The following is a 22,943-nucleotide window of genomic DNA, read 5'->3' on the forward strand; positions in this document are numbered from 1 at the left end:
TTCATGAACGAAAGTTTTAGACTAGGTAAAAATGGGAATGGTTCAGTAGTGGTTAAGCTATAAGAGAAATAAGGCAAAAAGTAAAAGAAGATTAAAGGAAATTACAATTGAGATGTGTGGACTGGAAGGAAAATTGAAAAATTGTAATAATTATAGAGTGATTAGAACTTAACCCTCTTTAATGTCTTTGATTAACTCTACCTGCTTTGATTCTACTCTTGATTACTTTTTTCGTGTCTTTGGGTATATTATTTGATCTATTTGCTATTTATATTGCTGATTTTACAATTGCTGCACCAACCACAGATGTCTTCTTAACTGAGATTCAGTAGAGCATCAATTACTTCACCGATATTGTTGACAGCAAAAATTAAGATGTTTGTATGTAGATGACAAATTAATTTTTTAGGGACTTATTAAGTTGTGTGGCATAAAAAAGATTTATATATGTCCAGGCTATCGGACCCAGATCAAACAAACAGCTTCTATTTGACTCTATCTATAGCTAGATTAAACGGAAGTGACTGTGACACTCTAATTTATAATTCCACTCCAAAAAAACCGTATGCATCACCAGAAAATCCCACTCACCGTTTGCAATCGATTCCCTTTAAGTCCCAACTTGATTAGGTTCAGGCCGTAAAAGGCGTAGCTCGGGATCTCGGTGATCCAGTTGTCCTCCAGGTCGAGGGCCATAAGTTTATTAAGGCCCTTGAAAGCTTTTTGAGGGATTTCTTTTAACCGAGCCGACACCAGACTGAAACTTTCCAAGTGCGGTTTCAGTGGACGTAGCGCGTCGTCGTGCAACTCCTCGATATTGGATTGGGATATCTGGATGTGTCGGATCACCGCCGTTTCCGAGAAGATGTTCGGTGGCAATTTCGTCTGGAAAAAAAAAATAAATAATGTCGTCTTATTAGGGGATAAGTGCACAGGGAATCCATATTTCTTGAGACCCTTATTAAATATTAAATTTAAGGTGGATTTATAACTTGACGGGAGGAAGGACGTTGCCGCCGCACTTCTCTGGAAAAGTTTAAATTAGCTTTTTTGTTTGGGGGGCGTCTCTTCCGCCCTTGGTCCTCGCAAGTCTTCCTGTGCAGTTGACATTAAATAATTTTATCTTGCCGTGGCTCTTCCAAAGCAAATGGAATGAAAAATAATCAAAGTGAAAAGAACGCCATACTCTGATGGACACAAGGAGCAACTGAAAGAATTATAAGGATTTCATGGAGTATATTAATCATGCAGCCGAGAAGTCAATACTAAAGGCAAATGTTGGAATTTTTTTCGAATTTGAACTAACTATACTAGGCTTGTTTTCATTATGTACATCACGAAATACAGGGTTATAATGAGATTCGAGCAGAACTAAAAAAATGAGAGCACTTTGAAAATTCGGAAAAAGTAATTTTTTGGCCTCGTTTTTGAGCCCAAAAATGAGCTCTAAAAGTGCGAATTCTCGGTTACTAAGAGAGCTACGACCTTGTGGATAGTCTTGTTCGATTTAGAAGGATAAAACTAAGACAAACTTGTTAGAATTGTTCCGATAGTGCCCATAGAAGCCGAGATATCGACCTCAAAAGTTTGGGTTTTTTCATTTTTCGGGTATACCCCCCGTATCGAATTTTTTCGCCAAAAATCTGTTTTTTCGAAATCGAAATAACTATACCAGCGGCTTCCTCTCATCACCCACATGACCAAAACACCGGGTTATAAAGGGATTCGAGCAGAACTAACTGAATAAGAGCACTTTGAAAATTCGAAAAAAGTCATTTTTCGACCTCGTTGTTGAGCTTAAAAAAGGGCTCTAAAAATGCGATATCTCGGCTAATATAAGAGCTACGAGCTTGTGGATGGTCTCGTTAGAGTCGGAAGGATGAAACTAAGACAAAACCGTTGGAATTTTCTCGATAGTCCCCATAGAAGCCGAAATATCGACCTCCAAAGTTTGGGATTTTCCATTTTTCTGGTATACCCCCCCGTATCGAATTTTTTCACCAAAAACCGATTTTTTGCGAAATCGAATTAACTATACCAGCGGATTCCTCTCATCACCCGCATTACCAAAATACCGGGTTATAACGGGATTCGAGCAGAACTAACTGAATGAGAGCACTTTGAAAAATCGGAAAAAGTCATTTTTCGACCTCGTTTTTAAGGCCAAAAATGGGCTACAAAAATGCGATATCTCAGCTACTAGACGAGCTACGATCTTGCGGATAGTCTCGTTGGATTCAGAAGGACGAAACTAAGATAAAACCGTTGGAATTTTCTCGGTAGGATCAATAGAAGCCGAGATATCGACCTTCAAAGTTTGGGATTTTTCATTTTTCTGGTATACCCCCCCGTATCGAATTTTTTCACCAAAAACCGATTTTTTGCGAAATCGAATTAACTATACCAGCGGATTCCTCTCATCACCCGCATTACCAAAATACCGGGTTATAACAGGATTCGAGCAGAACTAACTGAATGAGAGCACTTTGAAAAATCGGAAAAAGTCATTTTTCGACCTCGTTTTTGAGGCCAAAAATGGGCCCAAAAATGCGATATCTCAGCTACTAGAAGAGCTACGACCTTGCGGATGGTCTTGTTGGATTCAGAAAGACGAAACTAAGACAGAACCGTTGAAATTTTATCGACAGTCCCTACAGAAGCCGAGATATTGAACTCCAAAGTTTGGGATTTTTCATTTTTCGGGTATACCCCCCCGTATCGAATTTTTTCGTCAAAAATCGATTTTTTGCGAAATCGAACTAACGATACCAGCGGCTTCCTTTCATCACCCACATTACCAAAACACCGGATTATAACAGGATTCGAGCAGAAGTAACTGAATGAAAACACTTTGAAAAATCGGAAAAAAGTCATTTTTCGACCTCGTTTTTGAGGGCAAAAATGGGCTTCAAAAATGCGATATCTCAGCTACTAGAGGAGCTACGATCTTGCGGATGGTCGTGTTGGATTCAGAAGGACGAAACTAAGAGAGAACCGTTGAAATTTTATCGATAGTCCCTACAGAAGCCAAGATATCGATCTCCAAAGTTTGTAATTTTTCATTTTTCGGGTATACGAATTTTTTCGCCAAAAATTGATTTTTTTCGAAATCGAGCTAACTATACCAGTAGCTTGCTGCCATCACCTGCATCAGGGAATGAGAGCATTTTGAAAAACACTTTTTCCCGTTAAAAAATCTTCATTTTAAAGTCCTACATGAAATAAAGGATGGTTCTTTTACTGGTCCAAAAGTTTTGATCACCAATTCACCTCTCACAGCTTTTATTAGTAAGAACATTCTTGGACTAATATGTCATCAGCTATAACAAAGCTTTAGAAATTTCCATCAGTGAGGGTTTCAGTTGTATAGAAATTTAACTTGACCAATCACCAGAGGTTTTAACGAGACTTGTTCACAAGCATTGCAGGAAACTCTAACTCCATGAACCTCACTTCAGGTTCAGACTTTTTTGGACAAGAACCAGACTTACTCTACTAATCTGGCTACCTGCGACCTCTGACTGTATCTTAAAAGTCAAAAACTGAAATAAGGGAGATATCAAGCAACAAAGGATATTATGGCTACAACTTCGAAAAAGGCTTCCTTAAGGTGCTTCTATTAATGGAGATACCGCTGTGCTGGAATAAGTGTGTCTAGTTCCAGGGTGACTACTTTAAGGTTTTACAGGTCCAACAGGTCTCATAAACAAATTTATTAAGCTACTTACCAAAGACTTATCCGGTTCGTAAACCGACAACGACTGCACGGGCGTCTTAACCACCTCGAAGAGCATCTTGAGGGTTTGAGCAGTGGCGGCGGGACACTCCAAGTAAATGCCGTTCTCGAAATCGTAACAGTGACAAAAGGGATTGGTGGCGGGGTCCGGACATTGTTTGCCAGACCCCGGACCGCCGCCCCTGGCCACTGTGCTCCATAGGGTTAAGACGCTGGTGACGATTGCGGTCCAGAGGCGGCTCATTACGTTAGAAAGTGACGTTCGGGGGTAGTGGACGTCGGTATGTCAGACGTCATCGTTACGTACGTAGGTGCAGTTCTGGAACAAGAAGAGAAGTTTTTGTCAAAATGAAATTTGAGGTTTACTCGCTTTTAAGGACGCTATTTAATTGCGGTGATCTTGAGAAAGTGGTCTCGGATAAACCGCATGAACGTCGAGTATTCTAGAGTGGGAAAAGCGGCTGCAGACACACCGCATGGATGTTTAGTAGCAAGCATAATTTAATTCATCAGGAATAAGATTCAGTGTGATTGCTACGAACTATTGAGAGAACAAGGACCTTAGACCGAACATTGTCACGGAGGCTTCTGCTTTAGTACCATACCTCTACATTTTGTAACCAAAAAAAACGGGTTTCAATGGGATTCGAGCAAAACTATGGGAATGAGAGAAATTTGTTTTTAGATTTTTACCTACAACCTAAATAGGGTGTTACTACACCTAAATTAACGATATTGACATCTAGGTCCGGTATAACTGAAAATGCCAAAACTATTAAATTATTTTAGTTGTATATTCCCGATGACCCAATCAGCTTGTTAGTATGTTACGAAATTTTCAATATGCGATTCATACTTTGCCAATAATCCATCGATGCAGTTCCTGAAAAACCACTAAATATATTACACTTAATATGTTAATAGGAATAATTAAAAAATATATATATTTTTCGTATTTGGGTGGACTAGTTAATTTAAAACACTGTATATACAGATTAAGCATTAGGTGATTTGAACACAAATATAGTGAAGGGAACCCGACCAATCCTATAATCCCAAAAATTCACCACATTAAATTTTTAGGTTGCACAATCCGAGGCTCACGAAATCTTCCGGGATTATTCTGTCCAAAATGTGGAAACACGTTCACCAGAGTTGGCAATCTGAAGAGACACATGAAGTACAGTGGTAGAATTCATCAGGGCTCGGGTACATCTAGGATTGAGTGCATTATCTCTGCTGGTGACACCACTATGTCCCTGACTACAGATGAAGTAACTCTCTTAAATAAGAAGCAGAGTATGACATTTTCCTTGATGAATCTTGAATGGAGCAACACTTAGACCAAATATTTAACTTCAGCTTTACGGAGCTTTTGGACTTTGGGCTCTGCATATTAAGACTCCTTCTTTGCTTTGCAATGTCCTATGATGTCTTGGTATAGTGAAAACATGCGCAGATTGAATCTTTACTAGTTTTCAAATGAGAACAGTCAGAATTGTTACAGACCTTGGATATATAGCAAGACTTTTGCGGATCCAGATATCTGTATCCTTAGTATCTTCAATTATCTAAAAGCACCCTACCTTAGTTCTTTGCAAACGTTCTTCTATGACTTTAAAGACATGCTCAATAGTAGAAAATAGGGTGATAAATAGAGAAGACTTATTGATTACTTGCCTTTCAAAATCCGCTCTTACTAGACAAATTGATTCCAGTTCTCTGGAAGCTCCAACTACTCGAAAGCATAACCTAGAACATGATTTCCTCCAAAAAACCATAATATGTTACTCAAATTTAAGACTTCATCAATTAATATTCCAAGGAGTTTTGCACTAGCGGCAGTGTGAGCTGGTAAGACCAATATTTCTCTAGTAGCTGCATGCTAAACAATAAATGTGTCCTAAGCAAACAGTCTTCACTTTATGAAAGGACAGATCACTTGTATAGATCACGAACAGAAGGAGGAACTTCAAAATTCTTCAATTTTATTCGAAACCTTGCACCAAATGATAAATTAGACTCAAATTGATTAAGAGTTCATGTTCCTTAGGGAAGACAAGGCGATCAACATGTTTGAAAGCCTTAGACAAGTCATAAAAGACTGTTGCTGAAAGATGATTTGTATTTAAGAATATATTTTTGACAAGAGAAAACCTGGTATTAGATGTTCCTTTGCCTCACTAGATGATTTTGCTGAAGAACTCTCTTCTGGATCTGTTTCTCAAGAGACTCTTGCTAAAAGGTCCATTTATTTCTTCTTAAGGATTATCAGAGAGGATCTGATTCCAGAGTATAAATGAGACTATAGTAAATACAGATTTGATGAAGAAATACTTGAAAAAATAGTCTACAGGACAAGTAAGTAACGTTTTTTACAGTAATGACATTAGTAAAGAATCTATATCTGGATATTTACTCAATCACCTTAATAAACTTTGGCAAAATTATTCCGTATACCCCTAATAGCTCCCTAAAACCGAATTGGGAAAATACTGGGCGACCAGGTTCAAAGGGCTATTGATGTGTCCCTTGATAAATTGAGTTTATCTTTTAATCCGGTTTTAGGAGTTACGTAATGTCCTGTCGTCCGTCGATAAATTGATATAAAATCCCATTGAAGTTCTTATAAGGGGTGTATATAAATGGATTCTGTGGATATTAAATATGTCTTTTGATATTGAGGGTATGTTAGATAATTAGGTTCGTTAGAATTGACGTACAGTATGAAGCTCATGTTATTATTTTATGCTGAAGTCCAGTCGCTGTTCCAATAAATTTTAAATAACCGTAGTCTGGAAATTTAAATTCAGGTTGTGACGTGTCTCATTTTCTCCGGCAACTAAAAAATGGCGGCATTCGAAAATTATGAAAAATATGATATGCTTATATGTTTTATACAAAGCAATGAAAATGCTGAAGAAGCTTCTGAACTATATTTCCATAGGTAGGTTAGAAGCCGTTATATGACTACCGACCAATTTCTAATGTTGTAGTTTTATACTTGTTAGATATCCAGAGAGAAGAGAAATATAAGGGCGTCAAATCAGGTGACCGTGGCGGCCAGTGGACTGCTCCACCGCGACCTATCCAACGTCCATTGAAGTCACGATCCAACACTGTTGATAAAACTCTAGTTCACTAGGCCACGTACTTTACTCTCCCGTAATATTTTGTAGTTGCTATGACGCTGTGGTGGTACACAGCCGAATTTCGACGTGTAACAAGTTATATGGGTCACACGGCCTGGTACGCCATAAGGCATTTTAATAATAAAACTATTCTAATAACTTTCCTCTAATATAAAGAAATAATTGTAATAACAAGTCTAAATGATGATTTTTTTTATTTGAGGTTGTTTCGTCTATATTTTGTACAAATGCCACTGTTAATATTTTATTTATTTTTATTGTATAAATTACTATTGATATTTATAAAGATCCCTGTTGTACTGCGTATATTGTAAAATTAAAATTAAAAAAAGGAGGCTGTAGGAGACTAAGGTACCTAAGAGCTGAGGTTTTATCATATAGATACATTATAAATAGATTAAAAAGATAAGTATATTTTGTTCATATTTTTAATTTAATTACATTGAACTTTATTTACCTTGATAACGGTAGTAGTTATAACTTTCGAAACTTTGGTTCAAACTAGGTATAAAAAAAAACAAAAAAATCTATTATACCTCAAGTCAATTATTATATTTAAAAGTTATTAAACCTTAATGATAACTCAGAGCTGATTATAGCTGATATTTAATTGAGACTTCTTTATAATACACTCAACTGTTTGAAAAAAATTAGAACATCCCTCCAGGCAGTTGGAACCTGGAAGAAGGGACAAAATGGTTTTTTCTATGGATTGTTTTCAACTAAACTGGTCGAATACATTCATTAACTGCCTGGAATAACTTAAAAATATTTTTCAGGCAGTCAAAACATGGAAGAATGGAAAAATGTATTCTAGGCAGTTCAGTAAGATCCTGGTGTGTTCTGTGAAGAAATGAAAGGCTTTTTCAATGAAGTTCAATTGAGACTTATTGATGTCCTTTGTAGGATTGTGCTTAATATTTAATATACATATGTTATTTTTTTAAATTCAGCTGTTAAACCAGAAGGATACTTTACTATTTAAATATCACTTTTTAATAGATGTTAATTATACGATCCGGCTCAAAGGACGAAAAGATTTACTGTTTTGGCTATTATAGATAAACTTTGGTGGTAATCGGCAGCAAAACAAACCTAAAAATTACATAAAAATGTCGTTTTTTTGCACCATTTTTAGATCCGTTTTCTTTTATATTCCCTGAGTAAAACTTTAGGCAATTCTTCTTTTTATGGAGAAACTTTTATATATTCGTTCGTCGTATACGTCCGTTTACCTACCTACTATAAAGTTCGCGTGTCTGTCAAATCGTGCACGAAACTGCTAAAAATACATTTTTCTTGGTCACCAGCAAAATCCTGATTATTATACCGCAATCAGATAAAAAATAAAAATAATTTTGGTAAATGGAAATTGTGCAGCTGTTCGTCATAAATCCAACTTGCGAATATTTTATCATTTACATTTTAATAAAAGTAGTAACAGGGTAATTTGTAGTCACGAAATATTATTATTGAAATGTGCGGTTTATATACAGGGTAGTCTCAATTAGTTCAGAAATTTTCACCCTTTTTAGGTTGTGGCACAGATTTACAGAATACAGATGCGAAACTGATCGAAAATATGCGTGCGAGCGCCAGACTTCAGACACGCCTCCTGGGTGATGGATTTCTATCACCCGCCTAGTATGGTGGCAAGGGGTTTAATTTGCTGCAAGCCTCCGCGCCGCGTGCTTCTAATTTTCTTTGCGTAGTACGCGTGTTTATGATTAATAATTAAATTGAAATAATATATTTGTATTTTTTTTAAATATTTTTTTAGTATTATTTTTGTTGAAATGGGGGGTATAAGTGTGTATATCTTTATTGTTTCAGCCACAGTGGTGAAGGAATGACGTTATTTAGATTTCCAAAAGATGAGTTAATAAGTTAATATATCGAGATAATGAAAAGTATTAATTTTACTCACCCAGGTGATAACTTTCCTTTCCAGTATTTAATAAAATAATTTATACGACTTAAAATATTCTATACTTTAAAATTCGCCAACAGAGATTATCATCTGCCAAAAAATCAGATAAAACTAAAAGAAAATTAAAAATTTTGTTTCATCTTTAATGTTTTATTAAATAAGATCCTTAAATCTGTTAAATGAAATAAAAATGTACTCAAGAACCCTTACATTCTGTTTTATTTAAGCCTATTTCTATTTTGACATTATAAATGCATTATTATATCCCATCGAAATTATAGTGTAGAACATCTATCCTTTCAAAAAAAAACTTAAAAATGCATTAGTGCGGCCAGTCCAAACCATCCTTTTCAAGGGCATCGAATATCAGGAGCTTATATCCGCGATCTTTCGCATCTGGTATTCTGTAAATCTGTGGTGTGGTATCAATACTCACTCAAGTTCAACATCTTAAGAAATGCTTGGAATGTTCTTATGAAACAAAAAGAATAAAATTCACAAAAATATTTCCTAGAAATAATGTCTTAGGTTCAACTTAGTCCAAGCACAAATTTGAGGAATATTCAACTTTTTAGGCAATAGGGTCCAAGGATAAGTCAGTTTGATAATATAAACTGTAACATTTTTTTGGAGACCTTTCAGAAAACAATGTTCATGTCCAATTCAATTAATAATTTTTTTGGCATTTTTAGGCAATAGTGTCCAAAAACAATGTTTGATGTTCAAGAGGAGCATCCATTTTAAAGTCCAAAATCTAAAAAACTAATTGGACTATTTTAATTAAATAAAATGTATTTTGTTTAGAAGAATGTTCTTTATAAAATTGTTTTAAGTCCAACTTAGTCCAAGCAATTTTTGGAAAATATCCGCTCCTTTAGGCAGTGGTGTCCAGAAAGGATATTGGATCTTTAAGGTCGATTTATTGGTCGATTCTCTTAAAATAAAACACATTATATTTAGCAGAATATTCTTTAGATTTAGGACAAACTCAGTTCAAATACAAATTTTGGAAATATCTGTTTTTTTAAGGAGTAGCGTCCAAAGCAGTTTGACCTTCAAGGCACTCACTCAACCAATTGAGGAATTTAAAATCATTCATTTAAATCATACAATTGAAGTCATTTTAAATATTCATTAAATTAAAGCCATTTTCACTCATTTCTAATTATTTTTTCATTTCTTCCAGGTAATTAAAGCCATTTTGTAGTTTATTTAGATAACTGAAGATATTCTAAATTTTCCCTCTTATTTTTGGTCATTTTGCGTTGACTTCCTTTTAATTCCAGGCATTTTTAATCAGTTAAAATCATAGTTTAATTCATCCGAGAATTTGAAGTCATTTTCCATTTTTTTTTTGAACAATATCTGAAATTTCCATAATAAATTAGCCAATGACTTCATTGAATGAATTAAAAGGAAAATAGCCAATGACTTTAAATACCTGGAATTAATTGGAAATTAACTACAAATAAATAAAATATACAAGAAATGGATTTAGTTGCTTCAAGTAAAATGACTTTAAACTCGTGAAAGAATTAAGCCGTGACTTAAAGCAATGGCTTCAAATGCCTTAAATTAAAGGAAAATTAACTCAAAACGACTAAGAGGTTAAGTTTAAAATGGGAAAATAAACCTTAGTTAATAAAATATGTAAGCAATTATTTTAATTACCTGATAATTTCGAAATTTAATTTATTAAATTAAATTAAATTTAGCTAAAACGAGCTTTAATTAATTAAATTAAAATGAAAAATGACTTTGAATTCCTGGACGAATTAAACTATGATTTTAAATAACTTCAAGAAATAGGTTCAGATGGCTAGAGTTAAAAGAAAAATGTTGCAAGATTACTAGAAAACAAGAGAGAAAATTTAAAATAGAATAATACCTTAATATATTATTGAAGAAATTTTAAAATGACTTCAACTGACTTCAACTTCAAATACTTGAACATTTTACCTGGATTGATTGATTAATATGTCTGGAAAATGACTTCAAATATCTGAAAAATAAAAAAAATTGCTACAAATGCATAAAATATACAAGAAAATACAGGGCAATGTTAAAACCGCTTCAATTGACAAATAAAATAAAAAATAACTTTAAATTCTGAAGAAACTAGAAAATAATATGTAATAACATCCATAAAACTATTTGAATAAAAAAAATACAGAATTTATTTAAATATTTTCCAATATAACAAAAAAATTTACAAACCAATTTTCAATTTAAAAAAAAAAGCATTGAAAAGACATTTGCATTCATTTCGCGTGCGTAGAATTTTTCGCAAATTGTTTGTTTTAAACCAAATAAATTTATTTTGTTCAAAACTTGGCGACACACTTTTTTAGGGGCAACAAATAAAAGTAATTTGAACCTCAATGGGTTTTATTTAAACGGTTTAAATTGAAATTTTATTTAACCATCACTACAAGGATTTTTATTTTTTTTTTTGGTTTATTTAGGAATAATATAAAGAAAATTAATTAATTTTTACACAGTAATCTTTCTTTGTTTTGCTTCAGGAGAAATTAAATAAAAAACTAACAACAATGTTAATTAATCTTTTACTAAATAAAAAATTATTATTATTCAATTTGTTTAAGTAAAGATTTCAGAATTTTTTTGGATTTTCAGAGTAAAAAAATCTGTAGTAGTTTGAATTTGCTAAAAATTTCAGTAAATCAATAGGAAAACCTTTTTTTGTATTTTCAAAGATATTTCGAACTAATATTTTAGTTGGACATTTTTCACACTCAGGTGCCTGGAATCATAATTGTGTTCAGTTCAAAGTAAAATTAATCAAAGAACCGCTAGACAACCTTGTTAATATTTTTTAATATTATCAGAGTTAAAAACCCTAATTGCTTTCCCTTAATGTCCTTAAAAAGTGATATCATACCCATTTATGTTATGCCTGTCTGACCCACTCGAATAGTCAGCCACATTGACTTAATAATTTAAGCTCGACGATTCTTAAATGCAATAATTTACTTGACGGACAATAGGTTTATACATGAAGCATTTCGGGTATAGGATTTACTCTTATATAACGATAAAATGGAACTAGTCGGCCGATACGATTTACAATGACATGAGAAGTTATATGGTGCCGACACACATCAATGCGTATATTATTGTTGTTCGAATTAAGCTGCAGCAGATATTTTAACCAATCAAGTAACAACTATATAAAAGCTTGTAAAAAATGTCCAATTAAAATATTAATTTGAAATATCTTTAAAAAGTTTAATTAAAATCATATATCAAGTGCCTGTAATAATTAATTTTCTAAATATATTTTTAGTTAAAACTATTTTACATTACCAGGCAAAAAACTGATTTTTTTAAATTTCAGGCACATTAATTAAAATCATGTATTATCTGTATCGACTACCAGGAATAATTAATTTTTAATTATAGTTTTAGTTAAAATTATTTTACATTACTAGGCAAAAAAACTGAATTTTTTCATGCATATTGTTTAGGTTAAAATTATTTTACAATACCAGGCAGTTAAATTGTGGATTTTTAAATATTAAGACTTTTTCATTAAAATCACGTATTAACTGTCTAGAATAATTAATTAAATAATTTTTAATTATCGTTTCAGTTAAAAGGATTTTACAATACCGGGCAGTTAATTGTAGATTTTTAAAGTTCAGGCAGTTTAATTAAAATCATGTATCAACCGCCTAGAATAATTAATTTTTAATTAGAGTTTCAGTTAAAATTGTGCCAAGTATCAAGCACGATGGTAATAAAATTATGCTTCTCGTGTATCGTGAGATAAACTACGTACAAAAATACAATTTCAAAGCGTTTCTTACTATAGGAAACAAATAAGAAGCGTTAAAGACCAAAAAGATTGAAAAAAAACTTAATTTCTGCCTAAAAGTCTTTTTGTTGTTCTTTCTATCCAATAAATGGAATGTCATGAATTTCTCTAAATAAAAGACATTGTTAGATGGCATCGATTGCTACCCTCCTTCTGGTAAGCTTTCCTGTTATTTTTCTTTCTCACTTGAGAATCCTAATTATTTGTGTCTGGAATACCCTTCAAAGGTTTTCCAGAAAGTAGAAAATCTATTGTCTCAGTTTCTCTCTAAATATTCCATCTCTTATCTTCTTCAGTCTGTATACCTTTCTTGGCTGTTATCGTTTCTCACAGGTTGTCGATATTCTTTGAGATCCACTTGCATTTATATTTTTCGATGCCCTCCATGCAAGTTCTCGTCGAATCTATGAAGTAGCAAAACTCCTTTTAGTTAGTTTCCTCACTAGAGCAAATATGTTTGCCTTTAAAGTATTCCCATTAAACTTCATCTCGTCCAGTGCAGTTGTTCGTCACAGAATTTCAACATTCGTTCAGGTCTTTTTATCTTTTCTAATACTCCAGTATGTCAACTTGATTTACTACTCCCAGGTTTAACCATACTGCATCAATTAAGGCATTTCCAACTTGTATAGTGCTGGCTTAATGAACTATCAATTTTGGTTCCTTCGGATATTGCTATGAACTACACTTTTGTTTTTTAGTGCTCACTTAAGCAAAAAATCTCTTCAAATATTCCAGATTTTATGCCTTTATTTCTCCATGTAGCATTTCAATAATTCCAAATGAGGTCCTATTTGCAGTCATATTTGAAGCTTTTTATAGCTGCTTCCTTTGATCGTCTGTGCATAAAAGAAGTTAATAACTTTTTCAACTCTACTGAAAAACAGTGACCCCAAGCAAATTAAAACGAGAATTTTAATTACGTTTGCAAGTTAAATATGTCCGAAACAATCTGCAGTAAAATATAGAAAATAAAAAGGGGAAAAAAAGAAACTAATTTAAAGATAGGAGTCCGTTTGGCAAGAGCATCAGGATATTCAGGAGAGTGGAGTGTAATATCAGTTTTCTGTCTATAAAACAGATAAATTTTCTGACGTGCGCCGGTGTTGGCAGAATAGCTATTATTCAAAGTCGACGAACAGAGAAAAAATTCGTAAATCAAACGGATATGCTTCTCGGATAAGCTTGTATATATACGAACGAGACAACCGATCGTCATGGGAATTTAGTTCGGAATAAAAGTGCATAATAACTGTTTGGAACGTTTATGGAAAATTCACGATATTCTTTTGGGAATGTGCAATCATTTATGAAAAAGGAATAAGAAGAGCACAGTTGTTTACTTACCTTAATTGTAATTGAGCCTCTGATGCTTTAAAATCTAGAGCTGAGCTTCAACTTTAGTAACATTACATAGAATCTCTCTATGATTGGCTGCTAGGATATTCTGTGATTCATCAGAAGTGTTTAATTGCTTTTCTGGGCAAACGTAAATTTTATTTCTTTCCAAGTCTTTATCTTACTTATTAGGGAATATCGTGATCAGTGGTTTTTCAGGGTGAAGCTTCGTAAAGAGCTTCATGATAACTTATTGTTTTTGATTTGCTAAATATCTATTTAATCAGTATGTTTTAAGTAATGGAAATGAGTTTCTAAAGTGAAGAAGTACATATTCTTCCCATTTTACTCAAAAACGAGGAAAATACAATTTGTAAGCAAAAAAACTAGGGGTACGTATTGGTTTAGTTTTTAGCCATTTAATCAGAAGCTATGCATTTTCAGACAAAAAGTCATAAGACATTTTTTGAAGGAAATTCAATTTCCTGTAAACTGATATGCATTACAGATAAAAACGAGGCAAATAATATTTTTAGATTATTATTCGTCAGATAATTTGACTAAATACATATTTCAGCTTTATCTGAGAAAATTACGGGATATTGGCCAAAAAGTGAATTTTCAGAAATAACGATTTTTTTCACAAAATTCCACTAAATTACCATAACTCACTCAAAAACCACTACAAATAAAAATTTAAAAATTCATTTACATACCTTTCTCATTTTACTTCAAAACTATGCAACTTGCAAAAAGTCATGAGACTCTTTTTAAAGGTGATTTAATTTCTTTTAATTCGATATGCATTATAAGTAGAAACGAGGCAAATACAATGTTTATGCAAAAAAAAACTAGGGGTATGTATTGGTTAAGTTTTTAGCCATTTACTCAGAAACTATGCATTTTCGGGCAAAAACTCATAAGACACTTTTTAAAGGGAATTCAATTTTCTATAATTTGATATTTATTACAGCTAGAAACGAGGCAAATAATATTTTTAGATTATTATTCGTCAGATAATTTGACTAGATACTTATTTCATCGTCATATAAAAAAATTACAGGACATGGGCAAAAAAGTGAATTTTCAGAAATAGCAATTCTTTTTAACAAAACTCTTTTTAAAGGTGATTTAATTTTTTTTTAATTCGATATCCATTACAAGTAGAAACGAGGCAAATATAATGTTTATGCAAATAAACTAGGGGTACGTATTGCTTCAGTTTTTAGCCATTTACTCAGAAACTATGCATTTTCAGATAAAAACTCATAAGAAACTTTTTGAAGGGAATTCAATTTCCTATAATTTGATATGCATTACAGCTAAAAACGAGGCTAAAAAAAACTAGGGGTACGTATTGCTTCAGTTTTTAGCCATTTACTTAAAAATTAGGCATTTTTAGCGAAAAACTCATAAAACACTTTTTGAAAGAACTCAATTTCCTATAATTTGATATGCATCAGTATTAAAAATAAGGCAAATAATATTTTTAAATTATAATTTCTCTGACAATTTGCTAAGATATACATGATGTTTAATTCTAAGACGACGACTTGGCAGGCAGAGGATCTTTTGCCGGTTTCTTTACATTGCCTTCCAACTTTAGTGATTATAGGTCTCATAATAAGTTAAAAATATAAATATATACTGCGACCACACCATGATAAATTGTTCCAGTATTTTTAATTGGAGTAAATGGAAAAACTGTACATTCAAAGTAAAATCTGCTGAGTTGGAGAAACATCTCTTGGAAGCACGTTCTACTGTAACACTCGATCCTTTTGCTCCTTTCATTGATCAAGCTTTATCGAGAATTTGTAGTAAAGGAAATAGATTGGCCAGCAAACAATCTGGATTTAAATCCGACTGAGACGTAATTTTTCAGGGTGTTCGAGAGATGGACTTAGTGGGTTAATCTGATCATAGAAATTGATGTTGTTAGACTTGGAATAGATCCTTCTGTTTATTGCCAAAGGAACTTTTTAGTGAATAACGATACCACATAATTATAAGCTTATTCTCAGTTTCTACTTAAGTTATTAAGTGCTATATGCACCTACTAAGGCGTCTCCACAAAGAGAGTATCCGACATATAGTACGGGGTCCTATGCTCAAAAAAAAGTTTCTTTATTGCTGAACTCTGTATAAATTATATCGAGTGTGTCCCATTTTGGTGGTCAATGTCATTGTTTTAATTCTTTTATTTAACAATAGGAAAACCGATGCCATAAAAATAGGATGTAAGGGTGTGAAAAATCAAACTGAGTGCCGCGGTAATAAAAGATCGGAGACATATACTTAGAGATCGTGGCAAGGAAACCGTATGCGGCTGCCTTACACTTCCTACTTTTCTCTTGGGTCGTAAAACTCAGACTGAGAAAGTGCTCGAGTTTTATTGTTCTAAGGAACTAGAATAAATATTTTATTTTAAGTAAATTACTTGTCATAAGGATTGATAGGGAATTTAATATTTAGGGTGCAAGGGATGTTGCTCGGAAGACAAATCGTCGTTATCATTGTCCCTGGAGATCATTTATCTTTATCTCGGGAGAGAGACCTGATGTGTACCTCAGATTGAGTGAGTCTCAAAATTAAACCTTTCCACTTATTTACTACTGTCTGGATTAGCAGAAAATTGTATTTTTATGCAGTTTTCATTATTTCACATAAAAAAAAAACATCAATTTATCACCCTATAAAGTAACTATTTGACATACCAATAAATATCCATTAGTATCACACATTTTTGCTTATTATTCGCTTGTAGATTAACCGATTTTGTTTTTATTGGTAATGTTGAATAGATAATTTTATGCTGTTCCAATGATGTTCCAGATTATAAGAGTAAATGTGTTTTTTTGTTTTTCACCTCGGAAGGAAGGAAAAACGAGATTTATTGCCTGGAAAGTAGACTTCAGATGTCTGGAAAATGGAAAAAAAGTTGTGTGACTCTTTGAAGAAATGAACGTGAAATGCCTGGAAAAAGGGAAAAATTTGTTTTACTTCAACTCAAAATTCAGGAAGATACTAGGTGTTAAATAAAAATTTATAGTGTACTGATTTTCGCCAAATTTTGCATGCATGTTACTAGTGTTTCTTTGTATTAACCCTATTAATTTAACGAAGAACTTTTAATCTTTTTATGAATTTGATGTCAAATTAGTATAGAGCATCAAAATATCTTTTAAAAAGGTGCTCTCGTTACATCATCAAAGAATTAACGGTTTCGAGAAAAATGACTTTAAACATCAACCGTACCTTTAATAATTAAAAATTCGTATTTTCAAAATTAAATAAATAATAGTTATATAATTAGTTAAATAAAATAACTATTTACGATAACACACCTAACTTAATTTTAAAGTAATACTTCCACAAAAAGTTTCGAATTGTTGCCCTTCCATTTCAATACATAAATTAATTCTTCTTTGGAAGTTCCAACGAATCCTAGAGAATATGCCTTCCTTCTGTTTAATTATTTTACAATTATCAATAATCCGTTGTCTTAGCTCTTCACGGTTATTTACAGGAACCTTGTAAATGAGGGATTTTAGAAGAAACAAAAAAATTCATAGAGTTTTGATCTGGCGATCTGGGAGGCCATTGCACAAACCCACCGCGTGCAATCCATCTTTCAGGAAAATTTTGATATAAATGTTCTCTCACTGTTCCATTGTGGAGCGCCGTCTTATAGCAGCCACATTTCACGCCTTATTTGAAGAGGAACATCATCTAGTAGATTGGTCAACTCATTTCTTAAAAACTTTAAGTAGATCTCACCATTTTGCGGGAAAAAAAAATTCATTAGGTAACTCATTATGAATTCGTCATAACAATACAGATTTTACTTATTGAAAAGTCGAAAATTACAAAGTTTCAAGCTGACGTTCTTACCCCGGCATTTCGACGAAAATAATAAAAACGCCGTAATTCGAAAGGAAGGAGATCTCGATTTGAAGTTAATATCCTTAATAGTTTCTCTTAGGGGGAAATAAAAAACAAAATAGTATCGTCGGGAAGGCAGAAACTAAAACTCGACGGGCCCTTGAGAAAATGTGCCGCGCCACTTTCCGAAAATTTACGGTTCCGTTTCTAGATATTTACTGCTGGCCCTCACTTCGGACCGGAGCACCGAATTGTTAAGGAGTTAAGAGCACTCACTTGTAGCAGTAAGTTTACAGATGCCGCCGCCGCCGTACGAGAACTTCTTGCTTGCCCTGGATGTATTATTAACCCTGTTTTTTTTTCTCTCTTGTTGGTGCAAATGGTCACGGCTTGCTTTTACTGCCACAACAAACAAAAAATAAGTAGATTGTTTTAGTTATATTAAAAATAAGACTATTAAAGGCTCGGTAGTAGCGCTCCCTCAAGGCCTTGGCGCGCAACGTCTTCAGTCAGTTGTGATCAAAAATCGAATTCGTGTGTGACTTTTGATCATTATAAATTGACTATCAACAAAGATCTACTACAAAAACCTTTTTTTTTTAATTGTAATCAGCGAAACTAAGTAGTAAGTCCGATGATGGGTTATCTCATTGAAATCGACATTTTTCTAATAAATATTTTGCTTGTTAGTTGTCAATTTATTATGATACGCTTAGTATTAGGCTTAGTTAAGTGGAGTATCCTAATATCAATAATATAAACTCACTTTATAATTAATGCTTAAAAATTATTCTTTTATAAAAATTTAGGAACATACGGATATTCTAATAAAGTATGGTGCAGTTTGATAATGGGCTGACTTAAAAACGAGTAAAGGAACGAAGATCCTCGCACAGATGATGCGATTAAGCTGTTTCTTTCTAGCTAAAATTATACGTTTATATAATTAAATTTTAAAAATTGTTTAAGAGAATGTCGAATGTCGTTTTATTTTTCGTTTTTAATAAATGTCGTTAAAAATAATTTTATCTTATTTTGAAATGTTCCTATTTATCATTAATTTTTTTTTAAATTATCAAGTTAAAATTATTCAGTTTTTATACCGTTTTCTATCAATTGTTCATTTGTATGGAAAATTTTGATTTTGTATCTTATCAGGTGAAGCTTGGAGGCCTTTATCTAATTTTTATACATGATTTTGTGTCAATCAATATTCTCCAGAACATCGAATTTACGAGTAATTCAAATTTTATGACAGAATTATTAAAATAAAATAATCTTCCAGGCAGTTCAAGTTCAGAATATTTCCTTATCATTTTTAAACAGTTTATTTTTTTTTTAATATTTATGGTTCAAATGCCTGGAAAGAGGAAATTTGATCTTTATTGTTTGGCAAATGGGCGTAAAATCCATAAAACATGAAAAAAATAATAAGTTTTTTTTAAATATAAACTTGATATGCCTGGAAGGAAGAAAAAATGAGTTTGACTGCCTAGAAAATATAAAAAGATTTTGTATGTCTGGAAAAGTGAACCTTTTTTTTTGTAAAATAGAAAGAGTTGGATTAGGCTGATCAGTTGCCTAATCAACTGTATTCAACCAACACCTTCTAAAAAAACTTTTTTTTAGAAGGCATTTATTAAACCAGTCCTGGTTCTCGGGCTTTCAACCTTGAATGATGAACTCAAACAGGAAAATCATGTTGTTTTCTTTAAGGTGAATCACAAAGATGGAGCTGAAGCCACCGTGCTTTAATTTACTTACTCAAAAAACAAACTTGCCTTCTTAGTCTCGTCTTACAAGGTCTGGATATGTCTGGGTTCCTCGACCTTAATGTCCGAATTTAAGTCCATCATAACCTTTAAGTCTATCTCTGGCTTTCCCAAGGGTTAACTTTGACAACACACTGACTGTTTGCTAATTACTTCTATAAGATACAGTTAAAATTAAATACTTGGGTAGAAGTGAATCGAGTAACTATATCAAAGAACTCCTTATGATCCACACGGATTCCTGCATTTCCTTTAATAGAATAATGACTTTGAAGTTAGAAAAGAGAACTTAATGCCTTCTATTATGACCATAGAAGTTTCCCTTCTCTATTCATCTCTGCGATGTATTTTTTACCATGACTGAAGGGACTTTAATAGACCACAGAACAGTTATATTACTAAATTAGTGTGAAACAGAACATTCGAATAATTGTGACCGAAATATTGCTATGATAATCAATAGTCCGATACTAATTAAAACTTTAACTAGACATATTTGAATGTAGCATCAGAGATTGTAATAGGCGGATCAGTTAGGAAACTAAAGCAAAATCAACACCTCGTCTGACGTGTAACTCTGAAGTAATTAAAGCAGATTGAACATGATCTTCTGTTAATAAGGACGTACGCCGGTCGGATAATCTCCGCGAATTTGGAACCGCTTTGTTGTCCCGTTTTCATTAATTACGACATTTACATAGGAGAACGAGGGTTGGTGCTGAACGACTCTCGCGTGTGTAAAACACTCGAAACGGATCCGTTTGTAATAAAGGCGAGGAAGGAGCCCAAATAACGGGTGTTGGAATAACAAACAAATTAAATATTTGATTTGGGAATGATGATTAATACACTTCGGTATAAAGTGTGTACGATCATATGAAGGATGATGGAGAAGGCATTCGGGAGTATTGTTAATTGCCAATTATTTCAACGTACTTCAACTGCACTTAAATGATTGATAAATACTAAAACAAGGAAAGAGAGAGGTTTTGGCACCATAAATTCTTACTTGTCTCCTGTGGGTGCTAGAGTACCAAAATCTTCAAGAGAACAAATGGTCCTCTACACTCATCACCATCTTACCTGGGGTAAATCACCTTCATACCTGCTTGCTACTGATCACATGGTAGTATCACTTTAAGATTATAAATGTCATTATAAAGTCAATATTTCTTAAGGCTGTTTGCATAGATTAAAAAACATTGAGTCAGAATATTCTTCTCCTTCTTATTCCTCTTCTTCTTCTGTCTTTTATAGTGAAGTTTTTACCTGTCTAATGACTTTCGAGTGAATTTGCTTGAGTGCATTTAAGTTTATTATTAGGGTTAAGTGTATCTTTTTTTCCCTCTGTTGTTCAGTATTCATATCCTTCTCCTTATTTTTTTTGATGAATTCGGTGTTATTGAACTTTTTAAATTTTATCCTTTTTATCCTTTCTCGTATATTGGGCTCCCCAGCAGGATTGATGGGCAGACACAGGCCGACTGTGATGTGATTTGCTCGCTTCGAATTATTATACTTGAATATTAGCTCTATTGGTTAACTCTGTAGCTTAAATCACCATATAGTGGCTTTTCTCTATTAAATGCTCAATGGACTCAGGGTTCAAGATTAATGGACTTAAGAACTAGCTTTCACTTTTTGGTTACTACTACTGTTTTATCCACTGAACTGACATCGGGAATGTGGCTCCTTATATACTCGGCAGAATGCTGTTCCGGAAGATTCTCGGCAACCTTCGGGACGTCATGTGGCGTGCCAGTTGTGTCGTTCCGGAGAATCAGCTGGGTTTTCGATGTTTACAATATTGTAACAATATTATAAAGCATCTTACAGTGTAATTAAAGGATTTGCGTATGATTAAAAAGTTCTTATCTTGATTGGCCAAAGCTTGAAAGATCTTGATCCTTATTTGGGATGATATAGGATGGATATGACCAGCCATGCGCATTAGAGAGTCTTATTTATATTATGATTGTTATATATTAATCCCCCTCTTTATCAGTATTTTCTCCAGAACCGATTGTTCGAACAGGAAAAAGAATGGTGTTTTAGTGGGCCACCATTTAATTAACATTGTTAAGATACTGTCACTATTCGGTGACTTCATTTTTACTTTTTTATTATTTTCTTGTATTCAAGTTCTATGTTATTGTTTTTTATATATTTATGACGTCAATTTTTTAAGCTTATATTTTACCGTTCAGTGTGTGTGTATATTTGACCCAGTCGGGCGTGTTTTTAACCTTCTTGAAGTATACTTTTTTTGTTTTACTTTAAGGTCTTTTTGTAATTTTATTTGGTTTTGTTTACATTATTTTTTAGGTCTGATGATGCTCTTAGGAGCGAAACACGTGTCACCACTCTAACAAATTAAAGAATTTTTTTGAGACCGAGACTTTGTATCTTCTTAAAATCTCAAAACTCAGAAGAAACTTTTACGCCTTGAGTATTGGAAGAAAATAAAACAACTATTTTCTAGCTTCCATTACATATTTTCGAACTATATTGCTATGTGACAACGTGGCATAGTTTATCGATTTTTGCTCATAATTAAATTAGTTTTTCTGTAAGTTTTTAAACAAATTTAAAGCATTTAACTTAGAAAAGTCTAATTTTGTACTTAGAACAAAAAATTGCTAATAAATAGAGCGGAAATTGAGGCCAATTTAATGTTTGATAAATGTTCAAAGACAAGCCTAACTCATGAGCTAAACAATGAGGTTTACATACCAATTAGTCTCCAGTAATCTCAAGTAAAGCCGGGTTGACACGATCTAAGTACACTTGGATACCAATTTGGACCAAGTATGCTTGGACACGTAGACTTGGACCAAGTTGGTTTCCACGACAAAATGACTTGGATGTCAAATTAAACATACAAAGATGGCGGAACTGTATTTATTGGAAGGTGTGCGAGTGGTTGCTGATATGCTTATAAACGAGCTTGAAATGCAGAAAAAAGAGATAAAAAAGAAAAAAACGAAAGATTTGGGCTCGTAATTGGATACGTAAACGTCAGGCGCTTGGAGCTTCCTCCAATTTCCTTACGGAAGTGGCGGGTGAGGATAAAGCCACATCCAAAATCCCTTCTGAGAATTACTGCAGAACAGTTTGAGCAACTATTGGAAAGTGTAAAAGCAAAAATTCAAAAAGTTGATACAAATATGAGAGCTGCATTACCTGCAAGATTAAAACTACAAATTACCCTTCGTTACTTGGCAAGTGGATGTTGTTTTCGTACGCTAGAATGTTTGTATAGAGTTCCCAAATCTTCAATATTTAAGTTTTT

General features: G+C 33.1%; 1 protein-coding gene across 5 annotated transcripts in view; it reads right to left on the reverse strand.

Moving 5' to 3' along the window:
* Positions 1-22,943, reverse strand: part of LOC126744438 (chaoptin) — a 294,134-nt gene that overhangs the window by 41,885 nt on the left and 229,306 nt on the right. For 4 of the 5 annotated variants that reach the window (XM_050451857.1, XM_050451856.1, XM_050451861.1 and 1 more), the window contains 2 exons: positions 3,729-4,055; positions 592-885 (listed from right to left, as the gene is read on the reverse strand). In XM_050451857.1, coding sequence (XP_050307814.1) covers positions 592-885; positions 3,729-3,980 — 546 coding nt within the window. In that variant the 5' untranslated portion in view covers positions 3,981-4,055. Of the gene's footprint in view, positions 1-591; positions 886-3,728; positions 4,056-10,777; positions 10,821-22,943 lie in introns of all 5 variants that reach the window. The other variant, XM_050451859.1, reaches the window with a different exon arrangement.

Source organism: Anthonomus grandis, chromosome 14 (genome assembly GCF_022605725.1).
Source record: "Anthonomus grandis grandis chromosome 14, icAntGran1.3, whole genome shotgun sequence".
NCBI lineage: Eukaryota > Metazoa > Arthropoda > Insecta > Coleoptera > Curculionidae > Anthonomus > Anthonomus grandis.